The sequence below is a fragment of the Uloborus diversus genome, chromosome 9 (genome assembly GCF_026930045.1).
Source record: "Uloborus diversus isolate 005 chromosome 9, Udiv.v.3.1, whole genome shotgun sequence".
NCBI lineage: Eukaryota > Metazoa > Arthropoda > Arachnida > Araneae > Uloboridae > Uloborus > Uloborus diversus.
In genome coordinates this window covers 12,242,193-12,263,409 of record NC_072739.1, presented here as the reverse complement: position 1 = coordinate 12,263,409, position 21,217 = coordinate 12,242,193, and the positions used below count along the sequence as shown (strand labels likewise).

Here is a 21,217-nt window from a genome sequence, read left to right as displayed (position 1 = left end):
TTGGCATGGAAGTTTGCGCAAGGACATTTGATGTACTAAATTTATTTTATTTTTCCTTCAGTTCGATAACATTTACTTCAAATATTGACTTCAGAAATTCAGAACAGTCAGTAGTATGCTACAAACAGAAAAACTTTCGTACAATCCAAACTCAGAAAGATTTAACTTTTTCCATGCTTAAGTTGTGTCGTTCATTCTCGTCAAAAATGACGCTTTTGAGTTTCTGCCACAAGATAATCAAAAAAATTGATTTTTGTCATTCTGAAACTAGTATGTTGTGGCCATCACGAAACTTTCTTCTATATTTTTCCTTTTTCTGATCCCTCCCCATGCTTGACGAGGAAGCAATATTCCTAACAAAAACAAAATTACACATGCAAAAACTTGACGACCATCCCAATGTCTGAATTATTGTAAAAACAAAACAAAGAGCGAAAATTGAAAGTTACTTTAAAAGCTTAACTTGAATTAATTACAAATATTTTATTTATTAACAAACATAAGATGGCAACAGTTAAAAATTTTAAATCATTGAGATAATATTTCCTATCATTTCCATACAATTAAAATCACGAGAAATACGCAGACGACAATCTATTACGATTTATCTTTCTTATTGTTGCATTAATAAAAATATTTTTATTCGCAAAAAAAAAAAAATCAACACCTCTTGGAGCGATTGGCGTCAAAATCGAACCAAAGCCTGTTTACATATGGATTCACATATATTCCGAATTTCAACCAGAACGTAGCATTACTTCTTGAGATAGGGTACTCAAAATGGAAAAAAAGAACGGGTGATTGCGCTACCCCCTTTTTAGCTGTTGACACAAAAATAAAATCAGTTCTTATACCCACTAAGGGTTACTTGCCGATAAATTTTTCTTTCATTCCGTTCATTATTTCTTGAGATACAGCAGTCACAATCGACGACAAAAAACGTTCTATAGCTCAACCCCCGTTTGAGTTATTGACACCAAAATTGAATCAGCACCTGTTCCTGTTAATACCAACATATGGACCAAATTTTGTTTGATTCCGCCAGTTACTTCCTGAGGAATAGCAAGCACGCGTAACTCGAAAAACGTCCCATTGCTCCACCCCCCTTGGAGGAATTCGCGCCAAAAACTAATGGGCACAAGTTCACATAGGGGCACATATGTGAACTATATTTCGTTCGATTTCATGCGGTAGTTTTTGTTGTAGAGCGGCCACAAAAAACTGGTCACACACAGACGTGACACACATACATACACACACACACACATACATACATACACACACACACACACACAGACAGACAGACATTTTCCAAAAATGGTCGAAATGGACTCAGCACACCTCAAAACGTTCGAATCCGTCAAAATTCGAAATTCGAAAATTTGCACGAATCCAATACTTTCTTCTATATATTAGATACTAGCAAAAATACCCGGCGTTGCCTGGGTCAGTAATAATTATTAGAAAAAATCGTTACTTGCTTTTGTTTTTTGTTTTAAGTAAAAAAATTTAAAACACATCTTTTTGACGTGATTAAAAATCGAGTTTCTTCCTTACCCATAAAACTAAAATAGCAATAAGTATAAAGAACAAAGTAGTATTGATTTAGAAACGAAAGCACTATATTTAAGCATATACAAATTTAAAAAACATGAAATTAATCTTCTCATGTTTAAAAAGATTAATCTGTTGATACTTTTTTTTTAACATGGAGTCTAAAACCTTCTCTGTATGGCTAATTAAGTACGAAGTGATTAAAAAAAAGTAGCTGCGCTCGTAATCCCCTTATACTTGCTTTAGTTATTTCGGGAAATTTTAATCATTGTGGCTCTTGGTGCGATTTTACCGAATTTGCGAAAGTCGTTTCGAGGTACCTTCGATGATGCTCCCCCATTCTTTCCTTACTTTGTAAAACGATATGATATTAATTTTCGTTACAGAGATATCGTCGCCAGATGCTGAGATATTTTTGGTCACCATAAAATGGCGCTAAACAGTTTCATCCGAAATGTTACCAAAATAAGTAATAAAATTTGGTGATTGTTTGAAATTGTGCAAAAAGGAAAATTAATGGAAGTTTTTGTGCTGTTTATGGATTTGCCTAATTTAGTTGCTGGATTATTTAACACAGTAAAAAAAGTCTTTTGAAAATTCTTTGATTGGCGATATTTTGTTTACATGGTGAAAGCTGAGAAACATTATGACGTAGTCTTCGGCTTCAAAAACAGCAACGTTGAAAAAACTGCCAAATGCATCAGCTACGGAAATCTTTCTGCAAAAATTTTGGCGATCTGCTGATTGTTTGGATAATGAGTAGGTGTTCAATTAGCATAAATAATAATAAAAACCATTAATTACATTAAAGTTCCGTTTAAATGGAAAATCATCAGCCAAATCATGTATTATTTGCCAATCTTGTGCAAAAATCTTACTTCAAGATTTGACTTGAGAAAAGCCTTGAACAATCACGAAAAGCAAAGAAAGTCAACAATACAACAATTGTCGCTATCGACAGGGAGTTGAGATGATACACTAAATACTGTATTGAGTTGAGGAAAGCCTTCGAACATGGATCTAAAAAGCTCATAACTCGTTTTTTATTCTACTTAGAAATTTCGAACAGGTGCCATCTTCAGCAGAAAAATCAGAGCTTTCGATGGACATATAATGTAAATATGTGCAAGTATTTTTTCATCCCAATATTAGAGAATTTATACAAAAATTGTGTTTTATTGCCCCCCTAAGGGGGTTTTGCCCCCCATAACGGGACGAAAACTACCCTATGTGTTATTCTGATGCATAAGCTATATTATTGTAAAGTTTCATCAAAATCCGTTCAGTAGTTTTTGCGTGAAAGAGTAACAAACATCCATACATCCATCCATACATCCATACATCCATACAGACAAACTTTCGCATATATAATATTAGTAAGATAGAAGAAAGTAAAAACAAGTTTCTATCTAGGTGTATGAGCGGACATTTATTGCATAAATAATTCAGAGTAAGTGTTAGTATTTATTGAATTTTTATTTCGTGGAGTGTGTGAATCGGCCAATGTAGCAATCACAACAGAGGGAAACAGTAGAGTAACGACACCAGTAACAGACATGTTTAAGACATCGCTCTCAGGTTAACTCAATTTTCTGAGCCTTTTAATGTATTTAGACTTTTCAAACTATTTTTCTCTCGTGCAACTACATCTCATCTCACGTTCGGCTGCTTCTGGATCCTCTGAAAGAGTTCATTCTATTTTTGTGTGCTCAATGTCGAAAAACGGACCGACACACAGTAACAGACACCGAAGCTTCTGATGGTAACCAGTAACAGATAGGATGAGGAAAGGATGGGTAATGAACGGAATTTTCCCCTTTTCTCTTCAAAAAGTTCAAAAGTTCTTTATTTTTAGATCTAAAACCTTATTAAATTCAAATGAACTTGAAACACCGGCACACCTCGTGATAGCTGTTCATAACCTTCCACCACTGCCTTGTATAAATACCAACTGGCTGATAAAATTCACTATAATAACACTAGAACCGTATTTATAAGTTGCATCGAATGGATGCACTGTTTTCATGGATCGCAGCAACATCAGTTTTACCCACCTAAAAGCCTTTATTATTTAAATCTAAGCTTACGACTGTCTGTTACTGGAACCTTGTCTATTACTGCTGCCGTTACCCCAGTTTTGAAATTAAACTTCGTAGTTATACCGAAAGCAAAACACGACTCCCGTATTTTTCAGCCTAGTCTACTCTCGGTCTGACGCTTGAACAGCAGCTTGTCGCTTGAAGGGGGGGGGGGAGTAACTTAACGTCAGATCCGGTAATTATGATTTTTTGCTGAGTTTTTTTTTTTTTTTTTTTTTTTGTACCTATCAATTATCCAAGTTTTTAACCTCAAACGCCGAAAACAACCAACTAAAAAATTGAAAGTAGCCGTGAAATTTTAGACTTTGCAGTAGTTTTTAACCCTAAACGACTAGTTTTGCAAAAACACCTATTCTGAACGCTTTCAAAGAAGATTGAATTTCCTACAATATAAATCTGGAAGACCCAATAGTTTCCAAGATAAAGCCATTCAGAACGACAAAATATTACTAAAGTTGCGAGGATCGAAAAAAAAAATAATGAACTTTTAACTACTTTATCTCGAAAACTGTTGTATCTAAAGACTAAAGAGACAGTTCTAGATTCATATTGTAGCAAATTTAGTCCACCTTAAAGACGTTCATAGTAGATATCATTGAAGTGTTAGTCGTTTAGAGTTAAAATCAGAAAGAAGTACAATAAAGTTCAAAATTTCACGGTTTATTTACGGGTATTTCAAGGTCAAAAACGTATATTAGTTATTGGACCAATATCATAAACAACTCAGGAAACGAGCTGATGTGTGCATCACATGACTTCCTTTTACTCCAATTTAATGTCATTTCCCCATTATTCGCTATTTTAATGTGATTCAATATTTATTCTCTAAATATCACCAACAATGGCCAAATTGAAACCAAAAAAAAAAAAAAAAAAACTCCGCCAAATTTGTCGCCAAGTTGGCGACAAAACTTGGCGACCAAAAGACTGGCGATATATCGCCAAGTGTCCGACAAATTATAACGCCACTTGAGTTTACATCGAAATTAACAATGATTTCCCCCCAAAAAGGTGCAAAAGACCCCCTTAGGAACATCCGAAAGCAACCAAAAGGGGAGGTGCACAACTAGACCCCACTACGAGTCTATGTATCAAATTTCAACTTTCTAGGACATACCATTTTTGAGTTATGCGAGATACATACGCACATACGCACATACGCACATACGCACATACACACATACGCACATACATACAGACGTCACGAGAAAAGTCGTTGTAATTACCTCGGTGATGGTCAAAATGGATATTTCGCGTGTCTATACATTCTTAGGCACTTTTCCGCATGTGGTCGAATCGAAAAAAAAAAACTCAACATTCATTTGGGGGTGAGCAAAATGGAAATTAAGGGCGATTTTTGAGTGAAAATTTTTTCGCGAATACAATACTTCCTTTTTTGTAAAAGGAAGTAAAAATCAGAACTACCGGATGTGACGCAAAGTCTGATGCATATGGTTCCTGGACTATAGGGCTTCGACCGACAGTTAATCGTATTACAGATGGTCGAGTTGTCTGGTGAGTACGGGAAATGAAGAAAAAACCAAATGAGAATGGAATGTAACGGAAAATGTGTTTCTGCAAAAAATAGATAACTGATGAGAATAGATACGGGGTTAACAAGCACTAAAAATCAAAGCACTTGATTTCGAAGGTCATATTTTGACAATAAATAGAAGACTGAAGGTAAAGCTCGACCACGGTGAGAAGGCGGACGACCTTGAAGCTGAAACATCATTTGTATCATCCTCGTATATATAATAGCATAATAATATATAATACCACAATGATCGAGTTTCGCTCCTGACGTCATCGACAATGAAACTCGCTTAACGGCATGATAATTTGGTAATATTTTTTGGTAATGTTTGACATGCAGGGAAATGCTTTATTGTGACAAGGCTGAACTGGATCCGGTCACTTAACTGTTTTACTGGTAAGACTGTCATTTTAGGAGAAAGAAGAAAAGAAAAAGTGGTCAACAATGAACGCTATCTGCTGGAGTTTAGGGTTAATCCATTGGAGTTACGGCTAAAATTGCAACTATCAAAAAATCACCAAACAGGCAATGGCTTCGTTCAAACGGAGAAGCAATTTTCACCCGTCATACCTTGACGGGCGATTTTCTAGTTTGTAATAGGTAGAATCAACCAGAAAGCGCCGAGTAGTCAAAGGCATTCTCGCTGATCCTATCTATTACAAAATAATAACATACAACCTATTACAAATGATGTAAATTATATTTCCTCTTCAAGGTCATCCGCCATCTCTCCGTGGTCAAGCATTACAGTCTCTCTGATAAGATGACTGCCGATGGGCGAGGGATTAAACGATTCCACTCGTTAAAATATGGCTGAGGAAAGACAATTCGCTTTGCTAATGACGGTTATTGGTCTTGTGTTACGTGTGCGAATTTCTCCTCCTTCGACTGAAATATGAATGAGCTCATCCAAAGTCAAGTAGCTAAATTTTGGAAGTATGCATTCGGAAAATATACTCGAATACTTACAACCGACGTAAACAGTGCTGCTAAGTAATACAAATGAGCACACTTGGGTTTGAAGGTTATATTTTGACAGTAAATAGACGACTGAAGGATCAGTATCTCTGGTAAGATGACTGCCGATTAAGGACGCATACAAGGGAGGGGTGGTCGCCCCTCCCTTAAGGAATCCAGCATTGGTAATTTTCCCGAATTGAAGTCCTGTTTTAAGTAAAGTTTGATAAGGGGAGAGGGTTTCTAAAATTCCCCAGAAATATTACGAAATTGAAGTTTTAAAATTAAAATTTTAAATACTTCTTTTAACGGAAAAAGTTCGCTCAATGGGAAAACTGGGGGTCTCCTTGGATAAATTTCTATATTTTAGTTGATTTGTATTAAATGCTGTGGCAGTGTCCCCCCCCCCTTAAGAATGAAAAAAGCTAGATATGTAAGAAGGAAGTTAAAAAAATCAATTGCTCCCTCCTTGAAACATTTCTGGATCCGTCCTTGCTGCCGATGGGCGAGGGATTAAACGATTGTTAAAATAGGGCTGAAGAAAAACTATTCGCTTTGATAATGACGGTTATTAGTTTTGTGCTAGTATACGAATTTCTCCTCCTTCGACTGAAACATAAATGTACTCGTCCAAAGCCAAGTGGCTCATTTTTGGAAACATGCATTCAGGAAATATACTCGAATACTCAAAGCTGACGTAAACAATACTGCCGTGGTAAACGGCAGTATCTTCGGAAATGACTTTTCAAGATAATTGAAGAAACGCGTATAGGATTCAATACTAATAGCAGGAAAATTTCGGAATTAGACTTTTTGTTTTAGCGGCAACCAAATAAGAAAGCTTGTGCAAGAAAGCTAACGTACAATAGATGAGAAAAATGTAAACAAATTCAAAATGAAAAAAATGCAGTTCCTGTCCTTTTGCTTGTCGACGATACAGCAGTTCTCACATTCGTTTTTTTTTTGGGGGGGGGGACTCAAAGGTACTCTTTTATTGTATGATAGCGTATCCGTCCTACGTCGTACTCAGGGCACTTATTTAAACATTTGTAGGACCCTAATTTTTCTTCTGTTTGTGTGAAAACACTATTTATATTTTTTCTCCTATGAAAGAAAAATAGATTTCACTTGCGCGTTTTCCGATGGTATCACAAAATTTGCTTCGTTACTTCCACAATGAACCAGTAACACCCGTGAGATTTTTCTTAAAGGGGGAAAAAAAAGTATGTTTTCTGAAACTCCAGTCATCTTTGAATTCCTATTAAATATTTTTCTGTCACTCTTTTGATACGTAGAAAGCATTTATTAAAATAAAATATTTTCTAAACTATCACTACGGAACACCAACATGACAGAGACATAAAAACGTCATTAATTGCCGAGACCAACACGTATGAGATGTTTTATACTTATGCCATGTTCTTGAAGTTGGTAGCACTCTTACGGATTCATAAGCTCTAGAACGTACTTCCAGAGTTATTTAACTGAAATAAATGAATCCACACCATTACCAATTAAAAAATATCCTGCAATAATTATTACAGTTTGTTTAAATTTTTTTCATTCGTAAAGAATGTAAGGCGAAGTATACAATCTCTGCTCTTTCAGCAACAAAATTGTTGTATATCAACGATATGTTTATATATGACCAATATCATATTTTGATTAATTGTCTATGAGATTGACGTATTTATATTAAGATAACCAATCAATTTCTTGCCGTTTTTACTTTGCCATTGAAAGAAGTGATAATAGGTATATAAACTGGTGTGTCACATGGTTGAAACATCTGTCTGGCGACGCTCGAACAGTAAAGAAGAAAAATGGATCTGTTAAAGGAGCAAAAGGACCACAGGCCTTGGATGACAAAGCCCTAAAACCCTAAAAATGGACATTGAGGAGGGTCGCAGCCTAAAATGTAGTGCACTTTCAATACAGTATCCCGTTTCTGATGAAGCAGTTAGACATCATATACACCGTTTAAGTAACTTATACAGGATGTGCTAGTGAGATCCACATACTGTTAAAAATTCACCCAAATCGACGAGTAGTAGTCTGTAGTTGTTGTTTTCTTTGTACAACGACATTTTTTTTTGGGTAACTTTGTTTCCTGTAACATTTTCTGTAACTTGCACTGAGGCTGAACTTTCTCCAGGGCCCCATCCAACTGGTAAACCACATCTGTGGTAGGTACGGGGGACCCTGGGGTGTAATGTAATGCCATCCTCTTTGCTCATCTGACCTTGTTCAAGCAAATTATCACCTCTTTCTCTCCCTGGATAATCATCCTCGTAAGAAATCCTTCACCGATGAAGCTGACCTGCTCCAAGCACTCACGGAATTCTTTGCGTCCATGACCTCCGAGTTTTACCGAAGAAGATTGTGCAGCTGGAGACAAGTTGGCAGACGGTTCTGAATGTCGATGAAGATTTCCTTGAGGGCTTACTGTTGGCTACATTTTCTGTGATTCATTTTCTTTTGGTTCATCAAAAACAACAAGAAATGAATTGGTCACCTTATATTTCATTTTATTTATATTTGAGGAGTGTATTTTTAAAACAGAGTACATCCACTTTTGGATTTTTTTTTTTTTTTTCGTTTTCAGAATCTCTAATGAAAGCCCTATCGACCCATGAATTTCTTTTTTCTTGTAGTTTATATCTACAGTTAAAAAAGGCGTAAACATTGGTTTTACCACCGAAACGGTGTATATCCATCCCCTTATTTCTCGTCAGGTCTTTTACTGCTAAGTGGAACTTATCCCTTATTTGCCGGTAACCACTCATTCACTTTCATATCAAAAGGGCACATATCCAAATTTGAATTTGCTACTTCTAGTTCAAAAGTGGTTCACAAATAAAATAACGGAGCGAAGCACTGGCTAAGCATTTCCAATTTTCAAGCATGATACTCGTCCGTATTAGCATTAAGAAATCGCAGCAACTTGCGCCTTGTGCAAGTCTATTATCAGTTAGGCAAGCGCGACCTCAAATTGTGATTAATAAATTAATATTAAATCATTCATATTACTATTAAATTGTGATTAAGTGATGATTAATATGTGATAAAAATTGTGATTATTTGTGATAAAAAATGTGATCTATTACCTACAACGTTGTTATTTCAATCGGCTTGGGTGGTTCTATTGTTCATACTTAATTGGATCGAAGGTCCTTTTTTTTTCTTTGAAATAATCAATGAAAAGAATAAAGTAAGTAGGAAGGAATAAAGTAGAGTAAAAAAAATACAGATAATAGATTAAAAAATGTTGAATATTTTGTTTCAATCTAATAAAGTTTATATCTAAAGAAAATGCATGCTTTTTTCTTTCTTTCTTTCTTTTTTTCTTTTTTTAGGGATGATATCCACCGTTCTACACCAAAAGGGCATATATCCAAAATAAAATTGGCAATTTAGGTCTGGTAAAATTGAGGAAAAATTCCTAGACTCATGCCAATTGTCACTTGTTATTCTACCAAATCATGTGAGAAATTCGAAACTCGAACAGTTAGTGTTTGTGCGTAAAACGTTTTTTTCGTTTTTCCAAAAAAATATAAAACTGGATATAATTCGTTTTAAAAGCAAACTCCTCATTTGATTTCATTTCAATCGATGTAGTGTCATTTTTCCACGGCAAAATGTAACACAATCTTCTCAAAGTACTTTCCTCAAAGCTGTTCAACATTGTATATCCTTAAAAGCATAGCTTTTGTTCGTTAAATCGTTTGGCAAAAATATGACTATTAGGAGTGACAAAAGATCAAATGTCTTGATGTCCCATTATGCGGCAATTCAAAATGTTACCGAATGAAGTACCCGAAATAGCAAGAACAAAATATGAGGAAAAATAGTGGAAATATGAGTCTGGAGGCTTTGTCGATAGTTTGGTGTGAAATCTTGGATGACTCTCTTGTACGGATGGGAGATTTGCCAGTTTCGTTGTCGCTCTCTTTGTTCTTCGGCGAAGTAAAAAGATTCTGAAAAACAAAAAAGGAGATAATATTAAGAGCAGTTCATCAAGCATGCTTCAGAGGAAAAGTAAGGAGAGTGCAATAGGGTTACTTTGGGGCTGCCAGCATGGAAACATATCTGACCATCACGCAAAAGTTTGGTAAACAAAATTGCCTGATTTCTGCCATGTGGTGTTTCAACTTTTCAATTGGAAGGTAAACTTGGATGCCATTTTTGAAAGGAGGATCTTATTTTATTTTTATCTTGATAGCGATAAAGAAGCCGAAAGAAAAATTTCGCTACATGCTTGACCAGAGGCGGCGATTGGGACTGAAAAGTAGGGATGGGGGGGGGGGGGCAAAAAAAACGACAACTTAAAGGCACATGATTTTTAGCGGCAGCAAAAAATGAAAGAAAAACAAAAGTACAAAACTTTGCTAAGGCTGGTTTTGAGAGCATTTTTGTGGTAATTGATGTGTGCTAACAGCTTAACTCACGTTTTTCTAAAGATTTTGATGAATTATGTACACAATAACTTTCCCCAAAGAAACACTTAGACATGAATTAGACTTACATTATTTACCCCAAAGTATTTTGAGAAGTCACAAACACTTGGTAACAAATTCAATTAAGCAAGTAGTTTAAGTAAAACAATTGATTTACTAATATCTAAACAATGAATACATACACTAAAAGTTATTGCGTGTTCTTAATAATGTTTTGTACAAATATATATATATATATATATATATATATATATATATATATATATATATATATATATATATATATATATATATATATATATATATTAGGGTGTCCCAAAAAAATGAAAGTCGTTTTTTTTAAACGCATACCCTCTTATTTTTTTCCTTTTACATCAAAACCGTTGTAAAAAAAGTTTCATGTAATTTGAAGCACGGTAACCCGTGCCGACTTGCGCCTAAAGGCCTAAACGTACAAATAGCACGTGTATTCATGAGCAAGCGAACGCTGGTGACGCGATACTTTGCGAAGCTCAAAACAGCTGTAAATAGTGCACAGAAAACAAATGAAAACAGAAAAAAAAATATGTTGGGGGTGGGGGCGGACTTATCCGTGGCAATTTGCAAACCGTCAAACGTGTCAGAACGAATACATTCCGGTCAGCGAGCGCAATCTAGTCGTTCCATAGGGAACGAAACATGGGAGTGGAATTGCAAAGTTCGGAAAAAGAGATATTTTTAATAGGAGTCGTAAAACACCTAATTACGGGTTTGAAACTTCCCTCTAACGGACAAGTTCTCTCTGTTTAGTTTTATAACGTTCGAGAAGTAAATTTAACCATCAGTGAAAGTGCAAATCTTGCTATTCGCGAATGCATCATCTTTTGGGAAAAAGCACGCATTCCCGCCAAATTGTTGCTAAATTGTGTTAATAAACTTAAAAACCTGTATCAAATTTGGAGAGGCTTACAAAAAAATGCAAAAAAAAACTGAAAGAAATATTCAGGCAGCGCCAACAAGAATTTGAGAGTAATTTAAACAATTTATTCAATATTGCACATGCTGATGCACTTCGGTTAATCAAAATAGAGGAAGATGTGATTTTCTTGCAACTCCAAAGAGAGCCCTGCCGACGTGATCACTTTAGGTGGAGTGGATAAAAAACTGGCCGACAAAGAGGAAAGGGCTCGACTTCGAGCAGTCAAAGAAGAAAACAGCCGCATGAAAGAAGATTCCTTTTCGAGCTCTAGTGAAAATATTAATGCAGAAGATTTCCCTCAAACATATAAAGCAGTACCTGGAACAAGTTTATCAGAACCTGGAACAAGTACATTAGAACCTGGAACAAGTACATCAGAACCTGGAACAAGTATTATCAGAACCTGGAACAAGTAAATATGTAATGAAGAGCGATTTTATTGCTCCAATGTCAGTTGCTGCATTTGACAGGTGTCTAAGTATACGAGATTATGTGTTTATTCTTGAAGCTACTATTGACGCACTTGGGTTAAACATTGATAAATTTCCCATAGATATCTTCAATTCAAAGAATTCGAAACCGCGCTATTATTGAGTATATATTTGATAGAGAAATGCTTTCCTCCGCTTGCCGCCATCATATATATATATATATATATATATGAACTGATCTATCTCACTAAAATACAGTGCTATGGAGGAGCTGCGGAGTTGTTCCGAACTGTACCCTAACTTGGAAAAGTTACTTGACTTTTACCGTGCTGAACTCACTAATATTACGGTTAGGAATTACTATTAAGAGTTGATAGAACTGCCTATCATGTTTTTAGATGGAGATACAGAAAATGAATTGAAAATAAGACCACCGGGAGCCATGCACCAAGCTCGATGGACGGCTCGAGCGATTTACTCCCTAAAACTATTACTATTTAGTTCACAACTAAAATTATATACGAAGGAAAATGAAGCATTGTTTGATGTCTGCTTGTTTAGTAACAATATACGTGAAACCATGGCTTCAATGCATTTTGGCAGTCAAAGCACCCAACAAAGATTTGTGCTTTTTGAAAAAGTGTACGAAAATGTGGACCCTATTATCTCAAAAGCTCCCCTACAAAAATTCATCCAGCTTTTATGGTATGGTCAATAATATTTTATTCTTTGATGTGAAAAAGACTGTCTCAATGCTTAGAGCAGTAATCGATGCAACTGAAAGAGTGGTGAAAATGATGCAGGACTTTAATGGTTTGCTTACAGCTGATGAGGAACAAAACCAATTTGTGTTACGTTGCGTTCAAGAGCACCGGAAGCTCTATCCTGACTGCAAAAAGCAAACATTGAAATAAAAATATGTACAGTAATAGTTCTTGTAGTCTAATATTGTTGTAAATTTCTGCTTTAAATAAATTGATGTCAGGTGCAGTAAGGAATTATACAGTTAGCAATCTTTCCACTGTAGTCGCCGTACAGGATATCAGGTCCAACTTTGACCTCAAGTCGGCACGGGTTCCCGTTATTTTATTGCAATAAAACTTTTTTCTCATGTTTCTGAGGTGAAAAGGAAAAAATTTGGAGGGTATGTGTATTCGATTTCACAAATTTTTTTTTCGCCATTATATCTTGGGACACCCTAATATATATATATATATATATATATATATATATATATATATATATATATATATATATAACAAAGTAAAACAAATAATTCTTCTTTTTCTTCTTCTTCAAGGATTAGGCATAAAGCCTGTTCCGGCTTCTTGGTCGCCCCACCGCTTCCTGGGTCTACCACGGTCTCGTTTGCCCCTTGGTCTGTAATAAAAGGCTTCTCTTGGAAGTCTCCCTCGTGCCATACGTCGAACATGGTTTTTTCCAATCGTTACGATATTCCGTAATTTTTTCATTGAGGCTGAATATCTGTAATTCCCTTCGAATAGATTCATTCCTTATTTTGTCTAGGATAGTGCAGTTCTTCAGTGATCGCAAATACTTCATCTCTGCTGCTTGAATTCTACTAGTTTCTTGACTGTTCAAAGTCCATGTTTCAGAGCCGTATAGTAAGGTTGGCACCGCCATAACCTTATAGAACTTCAGTTGTGTTTCCTTTCTCGTTTTTCCCTTTAGGGTTCTTGTAAGGGTTCCACATAAGTGTTGAAACCTATGTAGTTTGTTTTGGACATCATTGTCATGGTTAAAGGTGATGTCACATCCCAGGTAGTTGAAGAGCTTCACCTGTTCAATAATTCTATTATCAAAACAAATAATTATGATCTGAAAATTTTGACATTTCTGCTTTTTTTTTTATACAATTTCTAGTTTTGGCTGCTAAATTAGAAAAAATGAGCCATAAAAAGTGTAGGGGGGACTGATTCCCCCTTGCCCCCCCCCCCCCCGAATCGCCGCCACTGTGCTTGACCAATATCTTCCCTTTCATACTTAGTCATTTTCCACTTAGCATACAATTAAAGGCACACTTTACATTAATATTTCTCGCACCAGTTTTTAGGCACAAACTTGCTCTCTCTACGCGAAGGAACTACCATCTCGTTTCGAATTTAGTATTATTGGAAAACTCAATAAAAAACCTACCTCGAATGAAGTTTGCTCGTCATGTCGAAAATCAAAGCTCCTAAATTAAATAAAGCTGGAGTTATTAGTCTTTTAAGTCGGTGGAGTATTATCTTTTCTCTACTAATAATAAAGCTGAAAGTCTGTCTGGATTTCTGTCCGAATTTCTCTCTGGATCTCTGTGACGCGCATAGCGCCCAGACCGTTCGGCCGATTTTCATGAAATTTAGCAAAGAATTAGTTTTTAGCATGGGTATGTGCACCTCGAAGCGATTTTTCGAAAATTCGATTTTGTTCTTTTTCAATTTTAAGAACATTTTCCGGAACAAAATTATTATAAGATGGACGAGTAAATTACGAACTTATCATGACGTGGAACTGTAACATGGGAAGAGCGAATGAACATAGCCAATTGGCGAGAAATTCATCATCGATTAATAATGAAGATTGTTCGTTAGACCACTTTAGTGATATATTATTAAGGAGTTTAGATAATGGTGGAACGCCGGACCTGAAGGGTTTCCTGAGATCAAAATATTACTTACGAATTTTTCAGTCAAACATTTGCATCAAACCCAAAAGTACACCAATGGCAAGATTTTAACATCTTAATTTTCGTTTGGCGATAGTTCTGGTTTCGGCAAAAATGGTAGAGAATCAGGGGCGGCGGCTCAAGCCGCCGCCCCTTTTTGACACCTTTATTTTTAGTTGTTGAATTTCCCCAAGCTTTTAATTTGCCCTTTCTTTCTTTCTTTTTTTTTTTTTTTTTTGCACCTTTTTTCTTTTTCTTTCTTTCTTTTTTTTTTGCAACTTTTTTTCCCTTTTTGCACCTTGTTTTTCTCTTTTTTGCATCTTTTTTCTTCTTTTTTGCACCTTTTTTTTCCCAAGGTTGGCGTCCTCTCGAGGTACCCGGTCCGCCCCTGGAGAGAATAATAAGTATAAAGTACGAAATAAGGTTTCTCACCCTCAATTTACAAAAAGGCCAAAGATTAGTTCCTTTATTGTTCATGACAGCAATGACGAAAGCATATTCCAAAAGGGAACAGAAGACGAACCCAATACAGGACAGCATCCAGATGTTTAAGGCTACAACGTATGAAACGGACGGCATGGAGCTTTGGTACTGTTGCGTCACTATGGTCAGCAACGAAGTGACAGAGAGCGTCACCCTGGCTGGATACGCTTCGGCGGGAATCCAGAAGGTGACGAAAGACATGCAAATTATCAGGGCGCAGGGGATGTACTTGTTGATTAGGAAGAATCCGATGCGCCGAGCAAGCATTACTCGTCCAGATATGTAGGAAAATTCACCTGAAATCAAAAAAGATATTTTTTTCTCTCAAAAATTGTTGATTTTGTGTAATCAAGTTTTATAACAAATGTTAACAAATGTCATGAATAAGCAAAAAAAAAAAAAAAAAGTTTTACGATGATTCATTTTCCAAATACCGACAATTTTAACATGATTCAATGGATTACTCTCTAAAGATCGCCAAACAGAAACCAGATTCGAGAAATCATTTTTTCGCCGAATTTGTCACCAAGTTGATACGAAAACTTGGCGGGCCAAAAGCTTGGCGATATATCACCAAGTGGTCGCCAAATTATAACATCACTGAAGTCCACATTGAATTATTACTGATTTGCCATACCCCACTCAAAAAACGTAAAAGAGCCCTTTTGGAACATTCTAGTGCAACCGAAACGGAAGTGCGCAATTAGATCTCACTCAAAGTCTACTTAAAAAATTTCAACTTTCTACGGCATACCGTTTTTTGAGTTATGCGAGATACATACCTATAAACGTCCATCATACATACGCAGGTATAGACGTCACTAGATAAATAGTGACTCAAGGATCGTCACAATAGACATTTCTTGCGTCCATACGTTTTAAGTACGTATGCATGTGTGGACGAACCGAAATAACTACTCAACATTCATACGAAGATGAGCAAAACGGAAGTTTAGAACGAACTTTGAGGGAAGTATTTTGCGATTACAATAGTACTTCCTTTACTATGTAAATGAAAGTAAAAACATATAATAGTTTCACCTATATGCAACACCAATAAGCTGAAAATTATTATTTCTGTACCTCAGAGTCAGACTAGCGTACTGCCGTGTGCAGGTAAAAAGCTGCAAATTTTTCATTTTTCATTTTTTACTTCCTTTTACAAAAAAAGAAGTATTGTATTCGCGAAAAAATTTTTACTCAAAAATCGGCCTTAATTTCCATTTTGCTCACCTCCGAATAAATGTCGAGTTTATTTTTTAACCTGACCACACGTGGATATATGTCTAGGAACGTACAGACACCCGAAATATCCATTTTGACGATCCCCGAGTTAATTACAACGAGTTTTCTCGTGACGTCTGTATGTACGTATGTATGTGCGTATGTGTGTATGTATGTCGCATAACTCAAGAACGGAATGCCCTAGAAAGTTGAAATTTGGTACTTAGACTCCTAGTGAAGTCTAGTTGTGCACCTCCCTTTTCGGTTGCATTCGGATGCTCCAAAGGGGGTCTTTTGCCCCTTTTTGGGGGGGGGGAATCATTGTTAATTTCGATGTAAACTCAAGTGGTGTTATAATTTGGCGGACACTTGGCGATATATCGCCATTCTTTTGGTCGCCAAGTTTTGTCGCCAACTTGGCGACAAATTTGGCGATTTTTTTTAATTTTTTATTTATTTTTTTAAAATTTTTAAATCTGGTTTAAATTTGGCCACTGTTGGTGATATTTAGAGAGTAAACTACTGAATCACATTAAAAGTGCCAACAATGAGAAAATGACATTAAATTGGAGTAAAAGGAAGTCATGTGATGCACACATCAGCTCGTTTTTTTTTTTTTTTTTTTTTTTTTTTTTTGAGCAATCACGATTGCTTATTGCTTTCATTTGACTGTTTTTGGCGTCCTATCATTTTATTTTCCTGCCAGCACCCTCTGCAGCATCACCGTCGACCGGTTCCTCACGATGCTGCTCCTCTAGCGAAAGCTGTCTCCACGTTGCGTCTATATCCTACACTTACACGCATACATACACGCACGTACACACACACACATACATACGCCTGCACACATACACAAGCACACACAAACACATACACACACTCAAACACATACACACACTCAAACACATATACACACACGCATACATACAGAGACCTAACATACACACACAACTACCCACACACTCATGCCTGCACACAGACACAAACACATGTGCCTACACACACATACACATTCCCCCCTCCCACACACAAAAACACTCATACACACAACAACCCACACACTCATACCTGCACACAGACGTAAACACACACACATACACATACCCCCTACACACAAACACACATACCCTCCCACACACACACATAAACACACACGCCTACATTTCACACTCGTGATTGCGAAAAACATAATTTGAAATCAAGAGGTCAAAATTCAATTTTTTTTTTTTTTTTTTTTTTTTTGCATTTTTGTCATCTATTGTACGTTATCTTTATTGTACAAACTCGCTTATTTGGTTTCTGGTAAAAAAAAAGACGGGAAAAGACGTCCAATTCCAACATTTCGCTACTGTTAGTATTGAATCCAAAACGCGTTTCTTCAAATATCTTGAAAACTCATTTCTGCAGATACTGCCCTTTACCTGCACACGGCAGCGTAAATCCTAACATTACGATTTTCCGTTTGTTAGTGTATTGTGGTACGCCCTCTTCTGGACCACTCTATAAAAGAGCACAAGATGGTCTGTTATTTAGGTTACAACCGAAGAATGGGTCGTTTTCGAAATTTTAAAAGTATTTTTTTCATAGAGAGCATGCTTAAAAACATAGGATTTGACCATTTTTTAAATAATTTGACTAAGTTTAACATTTTTAAAAAAACATTTCAATCGGTGCGCAGAATCAATATCCTTTTTTACGCTTCTGCACATGTCTTCACAAGTGATGGAATGCCATTCACTGATGCCATTAGCGCATATCGCAAATATTTAATTCGCTTCTTTACTTGTATTTAGTTGCAATGATATGGTTAATAGCAGGCGTAGAGTACAATATTTAATTCACTTCTGAATTATCATAACCTGGAAACGCGGTAGACAGCAAGCGTAAACATTCAGCAAGCCAGTGGAGAAGCGCTAAAGTTTATCACTTGTGACGTCATGAAGACCACGCCTTGCTTGAAAAATCGGACATTTTAGGAAATTAATTAAAATTTAAACGTTTTGAAAATAAAAAAATTTCCTCGTTCCATTTTTTTTTTGCTTAGTCTATCAACTTTAGTGACTAAAAGTAGTACTTTTGACTGATGGAAACAGCCCCATTGCACCACTTCCGGATAAAAACTTATTATACTTTCTCCAAGCTGAAAGATGCATTGGCGCAACGAGTTGATTTTTATTTTCTTTTAATCGTTGTCACTTTTGAACATTTTAGCTTGATGAATCAGTGTGTTGATAATCCCATCTTTCTGTCCTATTTCATAACGCAAACGCTGAGTGTTCATACAATTTTAGAACAGAACGATTTTGATGAAAGATTTACAAAAAGAAAATATTTTTACGGAGAAAAAAGTTGGCAACAGCTTATAATTGGAAATAATAACTATCGTCTGCTACATTTGAATTTTTTATTCTCTCAAAATGGCGCACGTAAACAAGCTTTAAATAGAAGGATATGTATTTGCGCTTTCCGAGAAGAAATGTTCTTATTCCGTGAATAAAAATAGGGTGTGAAACGCAATTTTCTAAGTTCAATATAAGCAACATCATTAATTGGAAAGGAAAATCCCGTCAATCAGCACTTCTGTAGGGAAAGAAGACTACAAATGAACACCCGAAGAAGGTACGTACTGTTTTAAATATCTCTATCACTCGTAACGAGGAAAAATCCACCGACACAGAAACCAATTGAAAACTCTTTACACATCTGTAGCAACAGTAAACAAAATAATAAATCAAGATTTACAAATTGAAAAACTTAACAAATTAAAAGTTCAGTCTTTTTCCGAGGCACGAGGCTCAACGAAATATGTGTTGCAGAATCTTGTAGGAAAATTACTTAGCAGGAGATAAATTGCATCATGTCGTTACCCTTGATGAAATACGGGTTTAGCTAAATGATTGTAACAAAAAAAAAAAAAAAAATGCGTATTTACTAAAGAAAGCGCTGAGTAAAAATATCCAAACTTGGTTCCGAGAATATTCTATTCTATTCTATTCAAGAGTCACAACTGACTACAACTGTATTATGTCGAGGACTGCATACTAAGTGCCTTGCCTCCATTATTTTTTATACCGATAGATGGCAGCACCACCACCGGATCCAACAGTTAATGAGAATTTTGAACTAATCCAGGAGCTAATAGCTACCTGAAATCAGCACCCCCAGAGGTATCGTTTCACTTGGAGGACATTGAGACCACGAGCATATTTAACGTCGCCCAGTCCCCTTTAATGACGACGGTGGGTCTTCGACCATCGAGGTTCGAACCCGAGGCCCTCCGGCTCCGAATCCGACACTCTACGAATCGGGCTACCACGGCCCCTTCCGAGAATATGAAGAAAGTTTCAGCAAAATATTTACGGCTGCCACATGTTTCTCTTACAATGGAAAATTAAAACTTAAAGAAAAAGTGTAATAAAAGTCATCAACTCATTAAACTATAAAATAAATGTTTTAAGTCCGATGTTATAAATTACTTTTAAATAAAAAAAAAAGCAGACTTCAAAAAACACCTAGAAACTAAAAAGCAAAAAATAACTGCTTACACTTACGTACTATTTCCTACCCAAGCCTAGAAATGAAACTTATTTTACAATTCCAGTACAAAAATCAGCTAAACTAAACACCCAATCATAAAACAAACACTGATTTTAATTACTATACGATGAATTATTCTAAATACGTAACTAATTATATACGGCCTCTTAATTTTAAATAACCTTTTGAAGTCGGGGCCTCCTATAAACTACTACGTAACGTAACTGAAAACCCAGCTCAGTTGAACACTAATTTAACTAAACGCGAAATTAGTCTTTAAATCTAAACGTAACTGAGTAGGTTTAGTTTTAAAGACTAATTTCGCGTTTAAATAAATTAGCGTTTAATTCAGGATTCGGTGGGTTGTCAGTTACGTTACGTAGTAGTTTATAGGAGGTCCGACTTCAAAAAGTTGTTAAAAAATTAAGAGATCGTATATAATTAGTTAGGTATTTAAAATAGTTCATCGTATATTAATTTAAATCAGTCTTTATTTTATAATTGGGTATTTAGTTTAGTTGATTTTTGTACTGGAATTGTAAAATAAGTTTCATTTCTAGGTTTGGGTAGGAAATAGTTTGTAGGTGTAATCAATTATTTTTTGCTTTTTAGTTTCTAGGTGTTTTTTGAAGTCGTGTTTTTTTATTTAAAACTAGTGATACCCGCACGGCTTTGCCCGTAATAGAAAAATCAAAAGGTCTTTTGGTTCGCCTGTATATTTACAAATAATGTATGGTGAATTTTCTCGCCAGTTGGCTTGTACCCATCTTACGGTTCCACGTTATGATAATTTCGTATCTCGCCAATTGGCTTGTGCCCATGTTACGGTTCCACGTTATGATAATTTCGTAATTTACTCGTCCATCTTATGATATTTTTTTCTTAAAATTGGAATAGAAAAAGAACCACATCGAATTTTCGAAAAATCGCTTCAAGGTGCACACCCCCATGCTACATATTAACTTTGTGCCAAATTTCATGAAAATCGGCCGAACGGTTTAGGCGCTATGCGCGTCACAGACATCCTACAGACATCCAGACATCTAGACATCCTCCGGACAGAGAGACTTTCAGGTTTATTATTAGTAAAGAAAATTTATTTTTTGCTTTTTAGTGGTGTAAAATACAAAATGAGTACGTAGGATAGAGTATGTGGTACATGACGTTGAAGCCTCTCTTACGTGCATTTTGAGTAAGAATGCGCGAGTCACTAAAAAAACCCAACAGAATGCTTTAATTTAAAATTGTAAGTTGTAAAATTGTAAATTTTAAAAACGTAACATTGTAAATTGAAATTTATGTTTCACAACGA

At 35.8% G+C, this 21,217-nt stretch overlaps 1 protein-coding gene across 1 annotated transcript in view; it reads right to left on the bottom strand.

Annotated features, from left to right (window-relative positions):
• Positions 1–7,733: 7,733 nt before the first annotated feature.
• Positions 7,734–21,217, bottom strand: part of LOC129229753 (glycine receptor subunit alpha-1-like) — a gene marked incomplete in the record, with an annotated part of 110,076 nt that continues 96,592 nt past the window's right edge. Inside the window, 2 exon segments of the mRNA XM_054864123.1 lie at positions 7,734–10,124; positions 15,094–15,440. Coding sequence (XP_054720098.1) covers positions 9,948–10,124; positions 15,094–15,440 — 524 coding nt within the window.